Source organism: Sus scrofa, chromosome 5 (genome assembly GCF_000003025.6).
Source record: "Sus scrofa isolate TJ Tabasco breed Duroc chromosome 5, Sscrofa11.1, whole genome shotgun sequence".
Taxonomy (NCBI): domain Eukaryota; kingdom Metazoa; phylum Chordata; class Mammalia; order Artiodactyla; family Suidae; genus Sus; species Sus scrofa.
In genome coordinates, this window is record NC_010447.5 from 43,951,994 (window position 1) to 43,977,037 (window position 25,044).

Consider the following 25,044-nt stretch of genomic DNA (forward strand, 5'->3'; position numbering starts at 1 on the left):
AAAAAAAAAACCCTACCATTTTATCCCATTCCCCACCTCTTTCTACTTCTTGACTTAAAGATAAGAGCAGTGCTATTGAGTGGCAACAAGCTGAGATGAGTCATTACATTCTGATCACTTTCCTGCCTGGGTGTACTCGGAGATAATTTAAATAGACTCTAGTGCTCCCATCTGTAAATCTCAGAGGCATGTAAAAGCAAGGAGCCCAGGTATCATTTTGACCCAAGCTCAAGCTAAGGCAGCAGTGAGCCAGAGGCCCTCCCCCAGGCTTAATATGAGAATGCCTTTCCTCAGTATCTCTCAACGCATGGGAGTAATTACATTGCTGACCTTGCCATTTAGAGAGCGACCTATCAACCCTTCTGGCTTCCCACTTTCTTGCATCCTCTTTGTACCTGCCTCCTCATATCTTTCTGTTCTCCTTAAGGACAGCAGGATTGGAAAGGTGACTATAGACCTTCCCTTTTGGTCCTTTCCAGTGCTGTTTTAACCTCATGTTGACTTAAAAAAAGGAATACACAACCTAAAAGTTGAGAATTATGTTTTATTCTCAGGATTGAGAATTATGCTTTATACTAAGGACTGTTGCCTGGGAAAGCAGCTTCTCAGAGAGCTCTGATGGGCTGTTCCAAAGAGATAAGGGAGGAGCCGGGATGTATGTGTTTTTGCTGGAAACCCCCCCTCCAAAACCTATAGAGTTGAAACTCAAGCAAGAGATTACTGCTAATCACAGAAACAGACCTCTCAAGTTAATGATTTTAGTGCTTTTCTATATATGGGAAGATGAGAGGCAGGGCTCATTAAAATATTTCTTTGATATGCATCTCAACTATCTAGGGCCTGTATCCTGTTTTTCTCCATCATGAATTCCCCTCAGGGTGAACCTTCAGGGCTGGCAGTGGCATTTGGCTTGATGGCTCATTGTTTTTAGGAACTAGGCAGGCAACACTCTTTGTTTACTGAAATGGCAGACAGCATTGTTTTGTCCACAATCATCATTGAAGTCATATCTGCTCAGTCTTGGGACTCTTCAGCCCATGGAGAGCTAAGCTTTTTTCAAAGGAATAACTGTCTCTTATTCCTTTAATGATGATGGTAATAATGATAATAATAATTATTATTATTGCTTTTTAGGGCTGCACCTGTGGCATATGGAAGTTCCCAGGCTAGGAATTGAATCACAGCAGCAGCTGCCAGCCTATGCCACAACCATAGCAATGCTGGATCCTTAATCCACCGAGCGATGCCAGGGATCAAACACGCATCCTCACAGATGATAGTCAGGTTCATAACCCGCAGAGCCACAATGGGAACTCCTAATAATTATTCCTGAGCGTCATCATACCAAACTGCTAGAAGTTCTATGGAAAAAAATAATATGCCTAATATGTAGCTTTGAAGTTGCATAGCTCATAGTCGATGGGATTTTCAAAATTTTTTTAGTAACTTTTAGCTCTCACACTACCAGCCTCTATGCAAAAGTGGAGGCATTAATTCTTTCTTTCATCCTTTTATTCACCCATTTAATACATACTTATTCTGTGCCTGGCCAAGAATAAGACAGACAAGATTTCTTCTCTCAAAGATCAATACTGAGGAGACAGACATATAAATAATTACATGAGCAACTGAGTACAGTTGTGAAAGTGATCAGGAACAGAGAGCCTGTAATAAGGAGACCTGGCCAATAATATTCTCTCTTATGTGCAGGCCTTGTGCCAAGCATTGGGCCATGCCATTTACAGGTATGAAGTCACTTAATGCTCACAACTGCTATCCTTGTTTTACAAAGGAGGCAACGTAGGCACAGAAAGTCACCTCTCCAGAGTTACCCAGCCTCCTGTGGACTTCTGTCTGTGTGACTCCAGAGCCACAGGGTTGCCTCTGAGCACCCCTGCCACCACGGAACACACACAATGGGGACTTGGAGGCCTCCCAGGGAAACTGGAGCTCAGAGCCTGGGCTCACATTTATACCAGGAGACCAGGTCCGAGGATCTGCCTGTATTGGGGGTTGTGACCCCTTTGAGAATCTCGTATAATTATGTCCCCCTTTCTTAGAATAACGTACACATAAACAGTTTTGCACAATTCTTATCCACTAATTTAGAATAAACATCATGACACTAGGTTGTTCTGGAGGGCTTTCATTGTGGGATTCAGGCAGCAAGAAAGAAACAGCAGGAAACAGCATTGGAAACCCTTTCCTACATGAAGAGTAATTCCTAAAATTTAATATTGGGCCACAAGAATGGAGAGTGGAATTTCTTTTATTTGACACCACCTTTAGGAAGAAACACTTTTGGGTAAAAGATCAGCTCCTCGGGAGTTCCTGTTGTGGTTCAGTGGTAATGAACCCGACTAGTATTCATGAGGATGTGGGTTCCATCCCTGGCTCCGCTCAGTGGATTAAGGATCTGGCGTTGCTGTGAGCTGTGGTGTATGTAGATCGTGGCTCAGATTCTGTGTTGCTGTGGCTATGGTGTAGGCCAGGTGGCTACAGCTCCAATTTGACCCCTAGTCTGGGAACTTCCATGTGCCACAGGAGCGGCCCCCCAAAAAAAAGATCAGAAAAAAGTTAATGTTTTTTCTTTTTAAAAAATTACTATATAATTTCCAACATGCTGAGAATAACATTCCTTGACACCAGTCCCTACCCTCTCTTTCTAGAAATAACCACAATCTTGAATTTGGCACTTTTCATTTCTAGGATGGTTTGTACATTATTGCTTCATAAGTATATACTGGTGAATATCAAATAGCATTGTTTATGTAGTTGCAAATTTTATATAGATGGTACCACTTGCTTTTCTTTTTATTTAACATTGGACTTCTGAGATCCATCAGTGTGGATACATGTAGTTAGAGTTCATTTATTTTAACTGTTGTATAGTAAGTATTTAATTATTACAATTTATTTACCCATTCTTCTGGATTTGGAACTTAGGTTATTTTCACATGTTTTGCTATTGAATACCACACTGTGGTAAATTTTTGTGTACACATTCCTACAGGTTTCTCTAGGGCGTAACCACAGAAATGAGTTGCTGGGACCACAGATAAGATACTTGTTCACTGTGTTGATGCTGAGACATTGCTCTTTTTTAAAAAAAGAATTTATTAGAGTAATTGATTTACCCTGTCATACCAATTTCTGCTGTACAGCGAAGTGACCCAGGCATACATCTACACACATTCCCTTTCTTATATTATCTTCCATCATGGTCTATCCCAAGAGACTGGATATAGTTCCCTGTGCTATACAGTAGGACCCCATTGCTTACGTATTTTAAATGTAATAGTTTGCATCTACTAAACCCAGATTCCCAGTCCATCTCACTCCCTCTCCCTCCCCCTTGGCAATCATGACTTCTCTATGTTTCTGAGTCTGTTTCTGTTTTGTAGATAGGTTCATTTGTGCCTTATTTTAAATTCCACATATAAATGATATCACATGACGTTTGTCTTTCTCTTTCTGACTGACTTCACTTAGTATGATAATCTGTAGTTGCATCCATGTTGCTGCAAATGGCATTATTTCATTCTTTTTTATGGGTGAATAGTATTCCATTGTTTATATGTACCCCATCTTCTTAATCCATTCATCCGTCAATGGGCATTTGGGTTTTTCCATGTCTTGACTATTGAGAATAGTGCTGCTGTGAACATAGGGGTGCACTTATCTTTTTGAATTATAGTTTTGTCCAGATATATGCCCAGGAGTGGGACTGCTGGATCATATGGTAGTTCTGTATTCACTTTTCTGAGGGACCTCCATACTATTCTCCATACTATAGTGGTCGTACCAGTTTACCTTTCCAGTGTAGGAGGGTTCTCTTTTCTTCACACCTTCTCCAGCATTTGTTATTTGCAGACTTATTAATCATGACCATTCTGATCCGTGTGAGGTGGTATCTCATTGTAGTTTTTATTTGCACTTCTCTAATAGTTAATGACATTGAGCATCTTTTCCTGTGTCCACTGGCCAGCTGTGGAGACATTGCTCTTGAAATGACCACAGCAGTGAATGAGAATTTCCTTTGTTCCACATTCTCACCATCACTTAGTCACGCCAGACTTTAAAATTTTGGCCCAGCTAGTGGTTATGAGTTACATCTCAGAGCATTCATGAGAGAAAAATGTAGGCATACGTTGGGTAGATCAGCTGTGAACAATATTTACAAGATCATAATAGTGCAAATCCTGAATATCATTTCGACTGAGTTTAAGAGAATCCAAATTATATTTATCATGAGAGAAATCAATGTGGAGGATGAGGGGTAAAGAGGATGTGTGTACGTGTGTTGGTGACCATGTAAGGACAGAGTCCTCGTCTTCCATAGCAGGGAGTCAATATGAAAACCTCTAAAAATGAAAAAAAGAAACAACATTATAATTTTATTATTTAAAAATTATTGTGATCGTTACCAGAAGCGGAAGAACTATTGCGAATGATTGCTTCCAGGGAGCAGGGCTTGGGGGTGGATCAGGGGACTGCTGTTCCTTGTTGCCAGTCTCGTCATTCTGTTTGCTTTCGTTTCCCCTTGATTCCCTGCACAATTAGGAGCAACGGGGTCATCCATCAGCACAGCCTGCAGCAGCCCGGGAGCTCCTCACCCTCCGCACCGCCAGTGCACCTTCTCCGGGAGAACGGGAAGCAGCAGAGGTTCCCTCACAAAGGAGCTTGGGGTGGCTGCCATGCCCCATTGCCACCGGAACCCAAGAGCAGCGGATTCCCTGTGTCTCCTCGAGCTGTGTGGTCCTTGATGAGGTACTGGGCTGGGCTCCTTGACCTTGCGTGTTTCGTCATCCAGCATCACCTGTTGCAGGGGGCTCAATGGAAAAGTGAAGCACCGAGTGGGTTCTTTGTGACGCTTCTTGTTTCCCTCCTTTCTTCTTCTTTCCTGCCCCATCTCCCTCCCTCCTCCTTCCTTCCTTCTCTCCTTCACTGTAGTAAATCAGATAAGAAAGGAGTAACTGGAAGAAGTGTGTTGAAGCCCCCATGTTGCTGTTATTGGGAAGCAGGGGATGAGGCTGTGAAGCCTCAGTTAAGAAGCACAAACATTTTGCCGCTTCCCTGGTGGAAGTGCCCTGGCTGTCAGAGCACAGACCCCACAGTTTTCTGGGCCAGCAGAGCCCTGCTTTCCCCTGCTCTGTCTCTCCCTGCTCTTTGTGTGTGATAGGAATTTATTCTGGTACAAGTAAGGGAGGAAACCCAGGGGATGCTGCCTCTCAGAAATGTTTTCAAGGATGCTGGAACATCTTCTTTAATGTGTGGGATTTTCTTTCTTTGTAAAAAAAGTCCTTTGGCCTCGCCATGAAAAGGAACATAGACTTTCAGAACAGATGCTCACTGCATTAGCTTGCCTCTGAAATAGCCATGGTCAAGTCAGAATTTGAGAAAGATGGAAATTTGATTCATACCGTCAGCACTTTACCACCTCTTATATTTTTGGGCCATCCCAGAAAACACCGTCTTTTCAGGGTCTTTGTTTCCAGTTATTCCTGCCTTTTCCTGGCTTTTGGATCATGCTCCGTTTTTTCATTCATCGACAAATATCTATTGAGTGTCTACCATGTGGCAGACACTGTTCCAGGCACCAAGGGTGTGATGGGGAAGAAGGAAGCAAGGTCCTTGCTCCTGTGTAGCTTCCCTTCCAGTCGAGGACAGACACTAATAACCAGTGGTCAGTGAACAGTGTGGTAGAGAGTTGTGGGTGGGTCTGCCTGGGGTGAATTCATGTTGGTGGGTCAGGGGAGGCCTCCCAAATTTCTGAGGATGAGAGGAGGAGCTAGCCCTTCTAAGATCTGGCCAGAGGGTTCCAGACTTGGGGATAAGCAAATGAGGATTGGAATGGGTGAGGTCAGGGGGTGGGCAGGCCCAGATAATGAAGAGCGGGTTGGCCATGGAAGCACGTTTGGATTTTATTCCGAGTGGAATGGAAAGACTCTGGAAGGCTTTTGCTGTTGTTGTTTGTTTGTTTGTTTAATGTGGAGAGAAATGATTGCATTAAAAAAATGTCCAGTTGGAGTTCCCATTATGGCGCAGTGGAAACGAATCTGACTGGGAACCATGAGGTTGTGGGTTCAATCCCTGGGCTCGCTCCACTGGGTCAAGGATCTGGATTGTCTTGAGCTATGGTGTAGGTTGCAGACGTGGCTTGGATCTGGCATTGCTGTGGACGTGGCGTAGGCCGGCAGCAACAGCTCTGATTAGATGCCCAGCCTTGGAACCTCCTCCATATGCTGCGGGTGTGGCCCTAACAGGACAAAAGAGAAGAAAATAAAGTCCAGTCTGGGAGTTCCTGGCATGGCGCAGTGGGTTAAGAATCCGACTGTAGCAGCTTCGGTTGCTGGGGAGGCTTGGGTTCAATCCCCAGCCTGGTGCATTGGATTAAAGGGTCTGGTGTTGCTGCAGTTGTGGTGTAGGTTGCAGCTGCAGCTATGATTCGATCTCTGGCCTGGGAATTTCCATACGCCGAGGGTGCGGCCATAAAAATTAAAAAAAAAAAAAATTGTCCAGTCTGGCTTCTTGTGTGACTGATTTAGGGGGCAAGAATAAAGCAGGGAGGAGGCTTTTCTACAGACTGAGGGAGAACGAAGACATCCTGGCGGAGGGTGGTAGAGACTGGGAGGCAGGGATATGGTGGATTTGGGGTAAGTTTTGGTTGCAGATCTAACAGGGCTTACTGACAGTTGGGTCGATGGTGGTGTCTGTTACTGAGCTGGAAATGCTAGAAGAAAATTATGTTTTTTTGAGGGTTGGGAAAGGATGAACTCACAGCAATGCATGAAATTCCTGAGTGAAAAGAAGAGATAAACAGTGAAAACCTTGAGGAAATCGTGACTTTTTGCTACAGGGCATGATGGAAAAGAAGACAACACATTTGGGGGAAATTGCAAATTTTTTTAAGGAGAGCAAAGGAGAAAACAAGGATGTGCTGTATAGCACAGGGAAGTGTTCGCAGTACTCTATGGGAAAAGACTCTGAAAGGAACAGCTATATGGATACATAGAACTGATTCATGTCACTGTACACCTGAAACTAACACAATACTGTAAACCAACTCTACGCCAGTAAAATTGAATGAGAAAAATAGAGCATTGGAGACATTCGAGGAGGGACAGAAGTCAGGCGGCGGGGTGACTGCGTTCCATCAGGAAAGGGACCCTGTTGGTTTCTGTGCACGTTTGTATCCCCACTTCCTTTCATAGTGTCTGACTAACAGTAAGAGTTCACATGTTTGTGAAATGAATATGTTAATGAGTGGGTGGTAAGGAAGTGTTGAAATTAGGCATACAGAGAATATTTTTCAGTCCGTTTGGCAGTGAAGGTGTTCTCTGGAAAGAGAACACTAAACCCTAACCTCTTGATGTAGGTCCCCAGTATTTGTCCCTTTGGAGAAAGAATTGGGCAAAGAGACTGAGAGTAATGAAGCCAATGAAATGTTTATTAAAGGAGAAGAGAGAGACGATGGGGTGGAGAAACACAGGCAGGCTCCAGTGGTGGGGGTGGGGTGTGTGTAGAGAGAGAAACAGAAAGAGAGAAAGAATAAGAGAGGACGAGAGCAACACATGCTTTGGAGGTGGTTGAAATCCCTTGTATGGGGCAGTCCTGCCGGGCTTCGTCTGGCTCATTATCTTGTTTCGTCTGGCCTCGAACCCACATTTGGCCTGACTTGGGGCCCTCCCCTGTGTGCATGTGCATCTTTTAGCCAGGATGGATTCTACCCCCAGGGTTTCTGGGAAGTTGACAGGATGTGCTATGGTCTGATGCCCCTCCTTCCTCTGACCCCTGATGCAGTTCTGGGGGTCTCCTTGACCTCAAGAACAGGAACCAGGTGGTCTCTGTCTTTTATCCAAGCAGGACACAGCTCCTCCTTGCTCCTGCTATTAACTTTATATCTTGAAGTTATCTGTCTACAGGGAACAGATTACAGTTGTTCAGCCTGGGACCCATCTATCTCCTGCTTCAAAGGAATGGGGCAAAGGATGGTGCCTGGATGGGTGTTAGGTTTTTGTTTTCATTTTTATTTTAAATGTAATGGGTGTGTGTATCGGTGTAGATAACTTGTAGAGAGTAGAGATGGAAAATGTTGGAACAGAAAGGAATAAGATGAAATATGAATACTAATGGTGTGCTGGTAAATGCTAAATAACTGGCTCTCAAAGAAAGTAAATCTCAACTTGTTGTGTTGGCCCATTTCCATGTAAATACTACTGTAGCTGATTTCAAGCCACAAATGTGACGACATTGAACCTGGAGTTGGGAGAGGTGTTAGCATTTCCACTGCCTAATAGGCAATAGGCATAAATAACCTCAAGAGCATTAGATAACAGTAAAATGAAGGAAACTTATTAGGGAGTGATGAGCTTTGAGTATCTTTGACCTTTGTGTTTAGCACAATTTAAGTTTATGTAGTTTATTTTAAGGTATAGAATATATATTGATATAAATATAGGTAGTAGTATATTATTTATTGTATAACATTATTTATTTATTTATTTTTATAGCTTTTTTAGGGCTGCACCTGTGGCATATGGACATTCCCAGGCTAGGGGTCGAATCCGAGTTGTAACTGCTAGCCTACACCACAGCTCATGGCAACGTTGGATCCATAACCCACTGAGCAAGGCTAGGGGTTGAACCCGCATTCTTGTGGATCCTAGTTGGGTTTGTTATCACTGAGACATGATGGGGAACTTGTAAGTTATATAATTTAATTTTTAATAATGGCTGTATTTAATAACTGGCCTGCAAAATTCCTGAAAATTTAATAATTATCTCTTGGAAGCCAGTATGAGTTGGCTCCAGCACTCCAGGGAAGAAGGTCCTTCGGGAGGGCAAGAAAACTTTTTGCTGTCCATCTGCTGTGTACCAGGAAGTGAACTGGCTCTTTGCATGTGTTATCCCATGCAACCATCACAACATTGGTTTAAGGTAAATCTTAGCATTTGCGTTATCAAGAGGAAATGGAAGACCTTAGATGTGAAGCACCTTGTCCACATGTGCATAATTGGTTAAGTGGTAAGGTCAGGATGGGAACTCAAGCTGTTTGACCCCTAAGCCTATGCTTTGGCCCGTTTGCTATGCTCTGAAGTCCAGAGTCTTGGGTGGGGACTTGGCTTTGGGAAGGAGGCAGGACACTGTGTCATGCTCCGTGAGGCTGGTCCCCCTAGTAAACTCTCAGGGGTAGAAGATGGTTGAAGCCATCCTTGGGTTCACAAGTGAGGCACCTCCTGACTTGCTTCGATATAGGGTGTTGGTGCTAATACATTGAATTAGATAATATCTTCTTTCTTTTTTTAAACCCTGAGCTTCTGCCTATTTGAGAAAGGATGATGCCTGGAGAGCAGTACACAGCACAACTGGAACTGGGTCAGAGTTTTACTAAATTAACATTTTTGTGGTCAAGAAGGATCATTATCCTTCCTTGGAAAGGAGAGTTGTCATGTATTTTCCCTCTTTGGAAAGGAAAGCTGTCATATATTGACTATAAATTTGATTAGTATTAAAATTATTTTTTAAAACTACTCTGCTTGTAGTTTTTTCAGAAGGTGACCAGGTAAAGAAAATAAAAGTTCAAGGAGGCATGTTATCTGAGTTCTTAAGATCTCTGCAGACAGTGCTTAAATCTTGACTCTTTTGCTTACCTAATCCTGGACAAATTATTTTATCTCTGTGAGCCTCAGTGTTCTAGCCTTCAAAAGGGGGAACTAATAGTAGTACCTTACATTGCTTGTCAGAACTCAAAGCTATAGTGTAGATAATAAGCAATGTAAGTAGGTGCCTGGCACACAGTGGCCATTCAGTGTGTGGCAGCCAGCAACATCATTAGTAGTAGTTTAGTTTTGTGAATATTATTATTCCTATGTTGGTTTCTAAATACCAAGATGCATCACTGAAACTGATGAACCTGTAGTATGTAGGCAAGGAAGGAGTTTGTGTGAGATTTTTTTTTGGTTGAACTTTAAGACTATTCGCTAGTATGTACTTGCATTGCAAGCATGGCACTAGGCTGTCAAAAAATCTTGGGCTAAATACTGTCAGGAAAAATATTTTCAGAAGTTACCAAACACGGGAAAATTCCAACCTGGGGAAAAATGTTTCTACAATTCATTTATTAGTTGCCTGTTTTTTCTGTGAGATTTAGTGATTGGCTTATGGGTAGCAAGTCCTAAGACTCAGGGTGTGCACTCTGAAATCTGATGAAATTTCAATTGATATGACTTTTTATTCAGTTGCTCTATGTGAAGTATGAAATGTTTTGTATGTAAACCTTCCTTTCCCACTCTCTTCATTGCATCCAGTTCATTTGCACATGAAAACACTTTCCCTTTCACCTTAGAAAGCTCAGGGAATTCTACCTGAAATCTTATCCTCATAACTTATATCTATATCTGTAGCTATGTAGGCATTGTTCATGTATAGGCTTGAATGATTTCATAGTTAAATGACAGCGATTACGGTAGGTGTTGAAGACAGTTCTTGGCTCAATAAATTCTTGCTCATTTTCTCCTTATTTTGCGGCTCTGCGGTATCTGTCATGAAGCATTCATTCATTTTTACTGAATATGTCCCTGTGCCAGGCTGTTTTGGGTGCTAGGAATATATGGTAGTGAAATAAACAAAACTTGCCCTCATGGAACTTAGCTGGCTGATGATCATGTTGCTTTTATTTAAAATGGGCTCATTTTCTTCCTTTGTGGCTAAGACAGTGAGTAGATTTTTCACTTCAGGGTGTCTTAAAAGTTTTCCTTATGTACCTTACACAGAGGCATGCAAATCAAGAAACTAAGACAGGGAGTTCCTGTTGTGGAGCAGCGGAAATGAATCCGACTAGGAACCATGAGGTTGCAGGTTTGATCCTTGGCCTCACTCAGTGGTGTAGGTCGCTGATGTGGCTCGGATCTGGCACTGCTGTGGCTGTGGCGTAGGCTGGCAGCTGTAGTTCCCATTTGACCCCTAGCCTCTATATGCTGTGGGTGCGGCCCCAAAAAGACAAAAGACAAAAAATAAATAAATAAACAAATAAAAGAAACTAAGACAGTTTAGGACTAGAGAACATGTTGGCACTAAAGTGAAATCGTGAGGTAATTAAATTCAGGGGACTTAGGGAGGTGTGTAAATATTTTGACCCTCACTGATAGCATTGGGTAACGGATCTTTTAAGTATCGTTTTAATGCTCTACTTCTGTAGCTTTTGCCTTGTACTCTTTCTCCCTAAAGTTAAGAAATGCCATGTAGATTAAACTCCTAAGTAAGATTTTTGAACTTTCACTCCATGCATATGATCCTGTGATGGCAGATGTGTTTCAGATCATTATTAACAACCTCACAGGTTTGAGAGAAACTTGATAAGCTAGCAAAGAGAGAGTTCCAGGTGACACAGGGAATCTGTGCCAAAAGCCTCCAAGACTGATGAATAATTGGGTTCTCCCCCCACCATTTTACACACCTTTCTGGTTGACTGATCTCAGATGAGCCATTTTCAATCTCAGTTACTGCTTTAATAAATGAAATGAACAAGCAAAACAAGGGTGGGGTCTGCACAGAAAAATACCTCCAACAGTTGAAAGTGAAATCTGTGGGTTCATATTACTAAATCCCCTCCCCTACTTTCAAATTTCCTAATGCAAGTTTAAACCTCAGTGATAAATCCACATTAAGACCATAAACCACTTTATGGAATTATATTATATATGTTAATATATGTTAACCAAGCAGGAGGCATAACTGTCTTAAACTTAAGGCAATATTACAGAGGCACAGTCATCAAGAGAGTGTGGTACTGGTACCAAAACAGACAGACAGACCAATGGAACAGAATAAAGAATCCAGAAATAAACCCAGACACCTATGGTCAATTAATCTTTGACAAAGGAGGCAAGAACATAAAATGAGAAAAAGACAGACTTCAGCAAGTATTGCCGGGAAACCTGGACAGCTGTGTCAAATCAATGAAACTAGAACACACCCTCACACCATGCAAGAAGATAAATTCAAAATGGCTTAAAGACTTAAATATGACAAGACACCATCAAACTCCTGAAAGAAAACATAGGCAAAACAATCTCTGACATCAACCTTACAAATGTTTTCTCAGATCAGTCTCCCAAAGCAACAGAAGTAAAAGCAAAAATAAACCAATGGGACCTAATCAAACTGATAGCCCTTTGCATGCAAAGGAAACCGAAAAGAAAACAAAAAGACAACTTACCGAATGGGAGAAAATAGTTTCAAATGATGCAACTGACGAGGACTTAATCTCTAAAATATACAAACAATTTATACAACTCAACAGCAAAAAAGCCAACAACCCAAGTGAAAAATGGACAAAAGACCTGAATAGACATTTCTCCAAAGAAGATAGATAGATGGCCAACAAGCACATGAAAATATGCTCAACATCCCTGATTATTAGAGAAATGCAAATCAAAACTACCATGAGATGCCACCTCACACCAGTCAGAATAGCCATCATTAATAAGTCCACAAATAACAAATGCTGGAGAGGGCGTGGAGAAAAGGGAACTCTCCTTCACTGTTGGTGGGAATGTAAGCTGGTACAATCACTGTGGAGATCAGTATGGAGATACCTTAGAAAACTATACATAGCACTACCATATGACCCAGCAATCCCACTCGTGGGCATATATCTGCACAAAACTTTCCTTGAAAAAGACACATGCACATGCATGTTCATTGCAGCATTATTCACAATAGCCAAGACATGGAGACTTCAGGTTCTTTAATTGATGCTGATCATTTTTTCTCACTTTTCTATTCTATTCTATTCTATTCTATTCTATTCTATTCTATTCTATTCTATTCTATTCTATTCTATTCTATTCTATTCTATTTACTTTTTGGTCTTTTTAGGGCCACACCTGCAGCATATGGCAGTTCCCAGGCAGGGGTTGAATTGGAGCTGCACCTGCTGGCCTACGCCACAGCCACAGCAATGTGGGATCCAAGCAGCATCTGCCACCTACACCACAGCTCATGGGAATACTGGATCCTTAACCCATTTCGGCCAGGGATTGAACCTGCGTCCTCATGGAAATCAGGTTAGTTACCCTTGAGTCACAACAGGAACTTCCTTCACTTCCTTTGTTTAAAGATGGGCTGGGTCATATTTTGCTTTGAAATTGTCAGAACACAAGTTCCTGTGCCTGACAGGGCAAACAAACCAAAATGTTGCAGTTTGGAACAAAGAAAGATTTACTGCAGGGCCATGTAAGGAGACAGGGGGCTTGTCCCCAGAAAACCCTGAACTCTACAGAGGGTTTCAGGAAGGCATTTTTAAGGGCCAGGTCAGGGAAGGGCCTGGTTAGTTGTCACAGACTTTTTGGTGTCCTTTGTTTCTTGGTGTCCTTGGTGTAGGAATCCTTTGTTCCTGCAACTGTCCATGTAAGGCAGGTCACGATTTTCCTATCAACCTCCATCAAGGTGAATGTTATTCTCTGTTTTGCAGCTTATCTCTATAGGAAGGAATGGACTCTTAAAGATCAGAACCCTAAGACTAGGTTATCCTGCATAGTTCAGGCTATATGCAACATTATTTTACAATAAGTGCGGAGCCACCATGACTTAAGCACTGAAAAAGGGAACAGATCTAATAAGGAGTCAGATTTGTTCTTCTCTATACAGAATTCTCTCTCTTTTTCAATGGTATAAATGGCTGCAGCCAGATTACTGTGACTTATTTGACACCTGATGGTAGTGGGCCCAAGAAAGCAATAAACCAGGCTGTATTTTATAAAGACCAAACAAACTAACATGATTATTGTTAAAGTTATTTATTATTAGACAACTTTATAACTTTTTGTGCCCATGATCCTATCATTTGGATGCAGTATTCAAAGGATATCATCTTACCTTTGTTCCATGTATGCCCAATCTTTTCCATAGTTTGTCAATTTCTCTTTCTCTCTTCCTTCCTTTCCTCCTTCCTTCCTTCCTTCCTTCCTTCCTTCCTTCCTTCCTTCCTTCCTTTCTCTCTTTCTCTCTCTTTCTTTCTTTCTTTCTCTGTATCTCCTGCATATGTAAGTTCCTGGGCCAGGTATTGAATCGAGCCACTGCTGTACCCTATGCCACAGCTGCGACAGTACCAGATTCTTAACCCACTGTGCCCAGCCAGGGCTCGAACCTGCACTGCCATGGAGACAACAGAATTCCATGCCAATTTTTAAAAATATAATAATGTCTTTTTAATAACTGACTATAGTTTTTGCTAAGTCCCTGTAGCGCCTCCTGGTGTGACTGAACTGCAGACAAGCTTAGTGTCTGGGATGGCACTGGAGAAGGGAGGTGGTGATTGCTGTAGGCATTTGTCCTCCTGTGGAGAAGGATGGATTTTCCTGGGAAGGGTAAACAAATGTTGCTGTTTTGCTATTGGAACAATGGAAATAGTGGGAAATTTATTTTCAGAAACTTAAGGAGTTCTCATTTTGGCTCAGTGGGTAAAAAAATCCCATGTTGTCTCTGTGAGGATTTGGGTTTGGTCCTTGGCCTTGCTCAGTGGTTTAAGGATCCAGCGTTGCTGCAAACTGCTGCATAGTTTGCAGATATGGCTCAGATCTCACGTGGCTGTGGCTGTGGCATAGGCCTAAGCTGCAATTCTGATTCAGCCCCTGGCCTGGGAACTTCCATATGCCTCAGGTGCAGCTGTAAAAAAAAAAAAGTTACTTTCCAAAAGATTTGTCAGTGTTATCAGGTTTCTTAATTATGAACTGTGCTTATTGGGATAGTATCATTAATGTGCTTCTGATGTTCTTTGGTGAATTGATTTACCCAAGCTGGGCTCTTAAGTTCTTTTAAGTAGCTTTTCTCACACATGGAACGTCCCAGAAAGGTATTCTCTCCTGCAGATAAAGAATTAGAAGAGAGTTTATTTCCTTACTACTTCCTAACCATTAGTTGATAGTGATGTTATTCCTTCTTAACCAGACCCAGACTGTATGGTAAAGCAGGAATTACTTCGATGAGTTTGAAAGCTTACTGAAATCTGCTTTGCTTCTTGAATTGAACTCGGCATTAAAGTGGATCATTTCAATAAAGTGTTTCTTGGCTTCATTCAGAACTTAGCACTAAAAGCTTCTGCCAGATAAATCAAATGCTAAGGAGGCACAATTCCTTTTAATTTATGGAGAGCAGTTGGTAGAGTTCCTAACTGCTGACAGCCCCTGGTTCATTCTGCTAATCTTGATTGGGTACCGATCTTGGCAATCTTGGATCCCTTATGAATTTCAGTCAGTAGATGATAAGTTCTTTCCTTTTTCAGTGCAGAGCAGTCAAGCTTAGGCATCTGCTTTCCAACTGGATGCATATGTTGAAAGAGAAAACTATCAGAATATAGGCATTTCTGGTTGGCATGCAATTTTGTCACTGCCGCACTAGGCTCTTAGAAGAGGATGCCAGGGCTCATGGTTTTTCATCAGCTCATCAGTCACCATATGGATACTCAACCCCTGTCCTCTGTGGCTTAAAGCCTGGGTGACTTCAAGGACACCAAACATCTCTCCCTTCTTTCGTAGAACATAGGTAGCGGTCTTAGGATATTTGTAGTGAGTTTGCTGCCAGTTTCTTTGCTCTTTTCATTAGTGCTACTGCCATCCAGATACATTTTTAAAAAAATTTATCATTTTAATATAGCCTGCTGAGAGGTTGTGGAGTAATTGTAATAAAAGTGGTATCAGTTCGTCTTAACATTGTAAACACTCAGGGTATACATAAATAACTCTTTTCATGGGAATGTTATTTTATACCAGGCGATAGATCTTGATGGTTTCAGATAATTTGGTGGAATTTCCAGTTTTTTGCTCTGAAAATTGTCTGTCCCATGTTCTGAACCGGTACTATGTTTTCTAGATTAAATGTGACAGAATGTTAAAAAGTACATGCTTGAAAAAGTACAGAAAAAGGGGCTCTATGAGGTTCTTGTGAGAAACAGATGAGTGAATACATGAAAAGAGCTTAACGTGGCTTTTAGTTATGGCTTTTCATAAATGGCAAGGCTAGGGCTTAACGTTCCCCAGCATCATGCTTACTTTATACCAAAGCCAATGTGGAAGAATTACTGTTTAGAAATCTCCTTTTCATAGTGGGTCACCTTTTCTTTGATGTATTTATGAAAGTGGTTTAGCCTTGACTCGTTTATGGTATTAGTTATTTTCTCTCTTTTTAGGAGCTCACAGTATTTTAGAGGAAAATGATTGTAAAGGAAAAAACATTCTGGAGTTCCTGCTGTGGCACAACAGGATCGGCAGCATCTCTAGTGCCCTGGGATGCAGGTTGGATCCCTGGCCCGGCACAGTAGGTTGAGTATCCAGCGTTGCCACAGCTGCAGCTTGGAACTGATCCTTAGCCTGGGAGCTCCATAAACTGTGGTGGCATGAAAAGAAAAAAAAATTTAAAAAAATATTCTTGTAGCAAAGAAGGGAAGTTCATTGATTAAGTAGGAAAACAAAATGCCTGTTAACATTTATTCTTCACTGATGATACCATCCTTATTATATATAGTTGTATGCTTAGAGTTATTTTTAATTTCTGAGACTAACATTGGACTTTTTAATTTTATTTTATTTTTGCTTTTAGGGCCACACCTGTGGCATGTGGAAGTTCCCAGGCTAGGGGTCGAATCGGAGCTGCAGCTGCTGGCCTATACCACAGTCATAACAATGCCAGGTCTGAGCCTTGTCTGTGACCTACACCACAGCTCATGGCAACGGCAGATCCTTAACCCACTGAGCGAGGCCCAGGGATCAAACCAGCCTCCTTGTGGATACTAGCTGGGTTTGTAACTGCCGAGCCACACGGAAACTCTCTGGACTTTTTTTAATTAAGCATTTTTGATGTATTTAGATTTACTGTTGAATAAAGTAGTACTTAATCAACAGATCATTAGGTAGAAAAATTAAATAATAAAAACAATTTACTAATGTTTTAGATTGATGACTTTATAACCAGGAGGAAAGATGTGTTTCATGTGTTAGACTTGTGAATTTTTAATGCTGTTCACATTATTCAATCCATGGTCTTTACTACTTTATATATAATCTAGAAAATGCATATTGATTTTGAAATCACCTGAAGCAGTGGTCTCCATGAGGAGCCTGACATTAAAAATTTGCTCTTAACGATTTAACCTCTAAAAGTACTGGTTGTGTTTAAAGGGAACACAAGTATGAGTTTTTAGGGAGTGAAGGCAATTAATATATCATAGAAAAAAAAAAAAAAAAGAAAAGGAAAAAAACCAACCACGTGCAAACAATCAGCCAGAATTGAACCAAAGGAAGGAATGGTGTTTGTGTCTTATGTTAAGAAATATACATGCCCTCAGTTCCTAAAGAATCACCAATTTTCAGGTGGTAGAGCTTTTATTTCCTGACAATTAAGTCTTTATGATAGATTTGTTTTGCACTTTACCTTTAAGTAGTTTTTCTTTGTGGCTGTGAGAGGAATGTAACTTTGTGAAAGGAATTAACTGCATTTATGATGGAAAAAACTTAATATAAAAAGCTGTATATTTAATAATAAAACTGCACTTTTGGTTTTCATGCAGAGCCAAAGAGAGACTATAAGTATATACTTGATACAGTTTGTTTCTCTCTTCTTTATGGCACATAATTTATAACTATGATGGATAGGTAAGCCTTTAAGATAAGTCAAGATTGGGTACCAAGCTCCAGATGGTTTTAAGCAGAAAATACATGTGTGATAATAATTGATGATTAAGACAGTACCATGTCTTAAACAAGAAAACTCCCACCCTTGTTCTCCATTGTTGTTTGTGAAAAATCTGAACATTGTATAACTGCTAGTGGTTTTTTTCGAAAGAGAAGATCTGTTTTCCTGGTTGTGCTAGGTGTCAAGAAATACACTGTAGTGTAAGGAGCTGTGGCCTGGTTGCTGGGGAAAACTGAGTTCTATTCTGATTCTCATTTGCTCTAGTCATTGGGCCAGTTATTTTACTTCCCTGGATGTTTGTTTTTCTTTTCTGTGAAATGATGCAAGGGAGACAGGATGGTGTGGTCTTGTGTCATTTAATATTTTGTCTATTTGGTCAAAGTCCTATGATGCTATGCTGCCACTTTCCCTTTTATGTTCTGATTATTGCACTCTGTTGATGTGTGTGTGTGTGTGTGGTTGGAAGTTGTGTGGGGGTTGGAGGCTGACCCGGAAGTGAGATACTGTAATGGGACCCTCCTCATAAGTGACAAAACAGACTGGGGAGGAAAATTGGCTAAGAGTGTTTTGCTCTTTTCTTTTCCTTTTCTATATTGAATTCTTAACTAATTAAGTCTTTGAAACTTAAGTCCAAGGTACTCATGAAAAATTTGAAATTTAAATATTAAATTATTAAATATTTTAATTTAAAAAATTAGATTTTGCCTTATGCATATTTTTCCTCATCGGGGTCATCAACACTGTATTTGCAAGCTGATACCTGTTGACTCTCCAGTTTGTGGATTCAACAGATTAATAAACATTTATTAAACACTTACTATATACAAATGTCATAAAGTTTCTTTGCTTACAAAGAGCAAAAGTTTTAAACATGTTTAAGTAGGAGTTCCCATTGTGGCTCATTGGGTTAAGAACCCAATTAGTATCCAGGAGCATGTGGGTTTGATCCCTGGCCTTGCTTATTGGGTTAAGGATCCAGCATTGCCACAAGCTGTGATGTAGGTCACATATATAGCTTGGATCTGGCATTGCTGTGGCTGTGGCATAGGCCTCAGCGGCAGCTTCAGTTAGATCCCTAGCCTGGGAACTTCCATATGCTGCAGGTGTGGCACAAAGAAAGATGTTTAAGCAAAAAGAGGTATTCATTAGAGGGATGCAATAGACCCTAATAACTTCTCAGCCTGGGTACTGAACCTGATTTCTGGACACAAGAACTGGCAAACTCAGAACATTTATTTGTTACCTTTTGGGACTTTTGCTTTTCTAAAATCTGTGTTGTTTTCTTTCCCGACTCTTTTTAATTTGGTGAGTGCAGGATTGCCTTAATCCTAGCATCGTAGAACTTCTCAGTTTAATTCTCTGTAAAAAATGGACTGGAATTAGTGTGTTCTGACTCAGATTCTCAAAGAGACTGGTCCAGTGGGGTTAAGTTTATATCCTGGGGCGGGGGCAGGGGGGGATGTTGGTCACACTGAGGGTGGCAAGTGTAATGATAGATGTATTTGCTGAATTATGGGAGACACAGGCTGGGGGACCTTAGGCAGGCTGGGAAGTTTGGCTCAAACTGAGTTTTAACAGATGAGACAATGAGCTAAAGAAAGGGGAGACGAGTTTCTAGGCATAAAGCACAGCAGGAGGGACAACACAGAGGCACATACCTGCAAAGTGTGCATGTGCATGCGTGTGCACGCACGCACGCCGTTTATGTTTGTGTGTGTGTGTGTGTGTGTGAGACTATTACCAGCTCAGGACAGTAGTGATGAGGCTGGGGAGGTAGGTGGGAGCCGTGTCTTGAAGGAACTTGGGAGAGGTAACAAGACACTGTGATCCTGTAATGTGGTAGTGCATAGCTGGGTCATCTTTTTTTTTTTTTTTTTTTTTTTTAAGATTAATAAGTAAGGAAAGTCTGATCACAAAGCCAAATGGCACATACTATTAAAGTGTGATGGTTTAAGAATTCAAACCATTGAAATTAATAATTATACTTTTGAGATTAAAAGAGCAATAATTTTGAGATTTTTTTTTTTTTTTTTTTTACCTTAACTCAAGCCTGCATATTTGTGAGCTCGGTATTTTTCTTTTGGTCTTTTAAGATTGTATCTTATATAAAATTAACTTTACACATTTTAGTATTTTTAGAAGAATTCTCATATTGAAGAAAGATTGACAGGAGACTTGAGAGTATGTTCGCCCATGATAGAGAGAAAGAAACTCTGCTGCTATTTATGCACACCTTAATTGATGTCAGCCTTTTCAATTTGTGATTTTCCTCCGAAGAACAGAAATTAATGGGAAACTTCATGGAGGTGATAATCCCTTTCTCTTATGCATTCAGTATGCTAGGTTTATAATTCGGATTTTCAGTTTCTGATTAAAATCATCATTTCTTTTTATGTGTTTTGTGTCCATGCAGTTGTATTTTGAATTGATGCAGATAATTGCTTTTCTGTTTGGCACAGAAAACGAGCAGATGTGAAATAAGTGTCTTTTTCTGGCACGATTGATTGGAAGCTCTGCAACGTGATGTTGACTGCATTTTAGAAGTGATGTTGACTGTATTTTCAACAATAGACTGCAGGTCTTAACTGTCAGGAATTCACTTTGGCAGAGATAAATTCTGACCAAGTCCGCACATCAGACTCTTAGTTTTAGAACTTGAATGTAAGAAGCAGGGTTTGGTTTTCACATAAGGAAACTAATGTGCTAACTTAAAGGTGTCTGTGGACATACTTTTCTCCCAAAGTGATTCTAGAGTTTCCTTCCTTGTTTATATTTAATAATGATGCAACAATGGCATCCTCAGGGGTTAGGGTGCATGGATCCTGGAGTCACACGTGGATTTACATACATCCCAGGTAAGGTAGCAGTATGAAGTAGGATTAAGTGATTGCCATGTCTATAAATAGGAATAATTAGTAACAATGATTGTAAATGGCAGGAAGTATGAAAATAGTTTAGCACAGGGCCTGGTACAACACAGGCACCCAGTCACACTGACATTGTGCACTAATATGAGGCTATCCAGTCTTTCTGAAGTTTGGCTCTGGGGGAGATAAGCTGTCTCAATGTCTTGAGAGTTTGGCTTCATTATTCATTACCTCCTGCATGTTGGGAAGAACAGGAAGCCGATATGGGATGTCTCCTACAAGCCAGGAGATAAGCATGGATCAGCTACTTAACTGTCACCATGTCCTAGAGAAGTAGGTCTTCCCACCACATTTTCATATGTGAAAGGCGAGGCTCAGGGAGCTTGCATAATTTGCACAGCATTATCCAGCTAGGAAGTGGTAAATAACAGAATTGAATCCACATTCATTGATTCCACTATCTTTACTGCCTTAGGCTGGAGAGGTCAAGTCCTTTACAATGTTTTCTGCAAGGATTCATGAGAAACTTCTAGAAAGGACTCTTCTAGGGCGCAAGCAGAAGTGTCCTGGAGGCATTATTATTTCACCTCTTTACTCTGCATCTCCAGGAACCCAGTGTCTTTACCCCATTTTACATGTCTGGTGCTAATGTTATGCTTGGCTTGCAGCCTTGTTATCATCGCTCTGGAAATAAGGGGTGTTTAGAGCACCTAGCTTGGCACTTTTTAGGTGGACATTCTTCACCTTAAAGTGAAATGCTGGCTAGGTGTGTCATAGCAGTCATTAAATGCCATTTTTCAAAAGCTCTTTAAAGTGACAGTAAGCTAGCAGTTCAGTGACAGATGCAGTCCTGGGCCCCTAATTATTGTATCTGTGGAGTTTTCTATTATAGTTGTGTTTCTTTGCAGAAGGGGTGTGTGTGTGTGTGTGTGTGTGTGTGTGTGTGTGTGTGAGGTACTAATGCATTATGGACTTTTGATTGGGACTTTTCAAAGTTAATGTACATCTGTGAAAGCACTCAGGCACAGGCATGCCAAAGCAATTGAAATACATGTGGTTATGGTGGTACACTAGTAAGTCATTACTTTTTTTTAAATTTCCAACTTTATTTTTAGAGCAGTTTTAGGTTCACAGAAGAGTTGAGAGGATACAGAGATTTCTCATATATCCCCTGCCTCCACACATATATAATCTCTTTCATTATCAATATCACTGACCTAGAATGTTCCTCTTGTTGCCAAGAATGAGCCTACACATTGTATCATCCACTTTCATAGTTGACCTCAGGTTCATTCTTGGTGTTGTACATTCTGCGGGTTTGGATAAGTGTAGAATGACATGTATCCATCATTATAATATCATGAAATATTTTTACTGCCCCCAAAATCCTTTGTACTCCACCCATTAATCTGTCTCCCCTCCCCAACCCCTGGCAATCATTCTTTTTATTATCTCCACAGTTTGACCTTTTCTAGGATTTCATATCATTGGAGTCATATAGTATGTATCCTTTTCAGATTAACTTTTTTCATTTAGTAATATGCGTTTCACTTTGCTCCATTTTGATAGCTCATTTCCTTTTAGTGATGGATAACATTCCATTGTTTGGATACACCACAGTTTATTTCTCCATTCACTAACTGAAGGACATCTTGGTTGCTTCCAAGTTTTGGCAATAATGAGTAAAGCTGCCATAATATTTATGTGCCGGTTTTTCTGTAGGCATACGTTTTTAACTCCTGTGGATAAATACCAGGAAGTGCAATTGGTGGATCATATGGTAAGATTATGTTCAGTTTTGTGAGAAATCACCAAACTGTTTTCCAAAGTGGCTGTACCATTTTGCATTACCATTAGCGATGAATGAGAATTCCTGTTGCTCCACAACGTCCATCAGCCTTTGGTATCATCAGAGTTTTGCATTTTGGCCATTCTAATAGGTATGTGGTGGTATCTCACTGTTGTCTTTATTTTCATTTCTCTGATAATGTATGATGTGGAATATCCTTTCATATGCTTACTGGCCATCTGTGTATATTTTCTTTCTTTTTTTTTTTTTTTTTTTGGCCATTTCTTGTATATTTTCTTTTTGGTGAGGTCTCTGTTAAGGACTTTGACCATTTTTTTAATTGGGCTGTTTTCTAGCTGTTGAGTTTTAAGAGTTCTTTATATATTTTGGATAACAGTCCTCTATCAGATGTGTCTTTTGCAAATATTTTCTTCCAGTATGTGGCTTGTTTTCTCATTTTCTCAATATTATTTTTCATAAGGTAGAAGTTTTAACTCTAAATGAAGTCCAGTTTATTGCTTATTTTTTTTCCATGAATTGTGTCTTTGGTATTTTATCTAAAAAGTCATAGCTATAACCAAGATCAACTAAGTTTTCTCCTATGTTGTCTTTTAGGAGTTTTATAGTTTTGTGTTTTCATTTAAGTCTGTGATCCCTTTGCATTAGTTCCTGTTAAGGATGTGAGATCTGTAGCCAGATTCCTTTTCTGCATGTGGATATCTAGTGGTTCCAGTACCACTTGTTGAAAAGATTATCTTTGCTCCATGGTATTGTCTATGCTCTTTTGACAAAGATCAATTGACTATATTTATGTTGGTCTGTTTCTAAGCTCTGTTTTATTCCATTGATCTATTTGTCTTTTTTTACCAATACTGTACTGTCTTGAATATTGTAGCTTTATAGTAAATCTTAAAGTTGGTTAGTATCAGTCCTCCAACTTTATTCTTTTTCAGTATTGAATTGGCTGTTCTGGGTATTTTGCCTCTCCATGAAAACTTTAGAATCAGTTTGTTAATTTCCCCAAAATAACTTGCTGGGATTTAGACTGGGATTGCATTGAATCTATAGATAACTTTGGGAAGAACTGAAATCTTGACAATATTGAGGCTTTCAGTCCATAAACATGGACTATCTTTCCATTTATTTAGTTCTTCTTTAAATTTCTTCATCAGAATTTTATAGTTTTCCTCACCAACTTCTTACACTTATTTTATTAGATGTATATCCAAAGTATTTCATTTTGGGAGCTGTAATGTAAATGGTATCATGTTTCTGATTTAAAATTCCTCTTGTTCATTTCTGGTAGAGGAAAACAATTGACTTTTGTATATTAATCTTGTATCCCGCAACCTTGCTATAATTGTTCATTAGTTCTAGGATTTTTTGCCGTTCTTTCAGATTTTCTGTGTAATCTATAAGGTCATATTTTTAAGTCATTAATTTTTTGTTTTTATTTTTTAGGAAAGACAATTTAAGTAATTAAAGGCTGCTTTTCCCTTTTCTTTTTTCTTTCCTTTTTTTTTTTTTTTTTTGGTCCAAGAAATTTAAAATATTCAGGTGAATGTGAAAAACTAATATAACAAACATCCGTATTGTGTTTGGTCCTGTTAATTTCCAGTCCTTTTTAGGCTTTCCCCGAGGAATGAGGCAATGTTGGTAGAACTGAAGTTCACCTTCACATTGCCTTTGGTCTCATTCCTTTCGCTGTCTCCTCAGGCAATGACTTTTATTTTGTAATTTTTTTTGTTTTTTTATTATCGTATCTGTTCCACCTAAATTATGCTTCAATCTCTGATTAATCAGGTCATAAAGTCAATTTCCAAATAGTAAATAAATTAGAAGGTCTGTGTGTTTGGGAAGAAAACATGCGCGTAAGAATCTCAAGGTTTCATCTTGTCTTGACTTCCTCAACCCATAGCCCTTATTAGGCCTGAGGAATATCTGAAATAACCCAGAGGTGACTCTTAGCACCCCTCTTACCTCACTTTTTGAGATTCTGCACTTAAGAACATCACAAGTGTAGTCAACTTTCTTTGGTGCCCATCATCTTTTATACTGGAGTGTTTTATGAAATGTCATCACTTCGGTGCTTGTAATTTCACAAGTATTTATGGAACGCCTCCAAAATAATGTGGTAACGAGTCTCTTATTGGATAGGATAGAATACTGAATTCCGATAACTAATCCTCCAGAGCATATTGAGTATAATTAGTATGCTTAGTTTAATTAGTAATAATAGCTAGCATTTGCTGAGCATTTACTATTTTCATTCTCTCTTTTAAGAGCTTTATGTATAGTAACTCACCTAATCCACATAACAATTCTATGCCATTTGATACCATTATTATCCACAGTTTACCAGTGTGATAATGAAAACACAAGGAGGATAAATAACTTACCCCACATAACATAGGTAATTAGTGAAGAACTTGGACATACTTCTGCAGCCTGGCTCCTGAATCTTTGTTCTTAAAACCAATTCACCATATTTTCTTCTGCAAAGACAAAGCTGGTTTTGGTGAGAAATCTTATAATTTTAAAAAGTGGTCAGGTTGGCAATGTAAGGCTGGCACCTCCTTGCAGAATGCCGAGTTGTATGCCTTCGTGCCATCATGAGGATCCAGCCTTTTGAGTGGGTGCTGATATTTCCTTCTGTCATAGCTTTTACCTCTGCTCACCTGATTCAGACTAAGCTTA

At 40.1% G+C, this 25,044-nt stretch overlaps 1 protein-coding gene across 3 annotated transcripts in view; it reads left to right on the top strand.

Annotated features, from left to right (window-relative positions):
* TMTC1 (transmembrane and tetratricopeptide repeat containing 1) overlaps positions 1-25,044 on the top strand; it is a 309,190-nt gene that overhangs the window by 38,284 nt on the left and 245,862 nt on the right. For all 3 annotated transcript variants that reach the window (XM_021092123.1, XM_021092125.1, XM_021092124.1), the window contains exon 5: positions 4,564-4,770. In XM_021092123.1, coding sequence (XP_020947782.1) covers positions 4,564-4,770 — 207 coding nt within the window. The remainder of the gene's footprint in view (positions 1-4,563; positions 4,771-25,044) is intronic.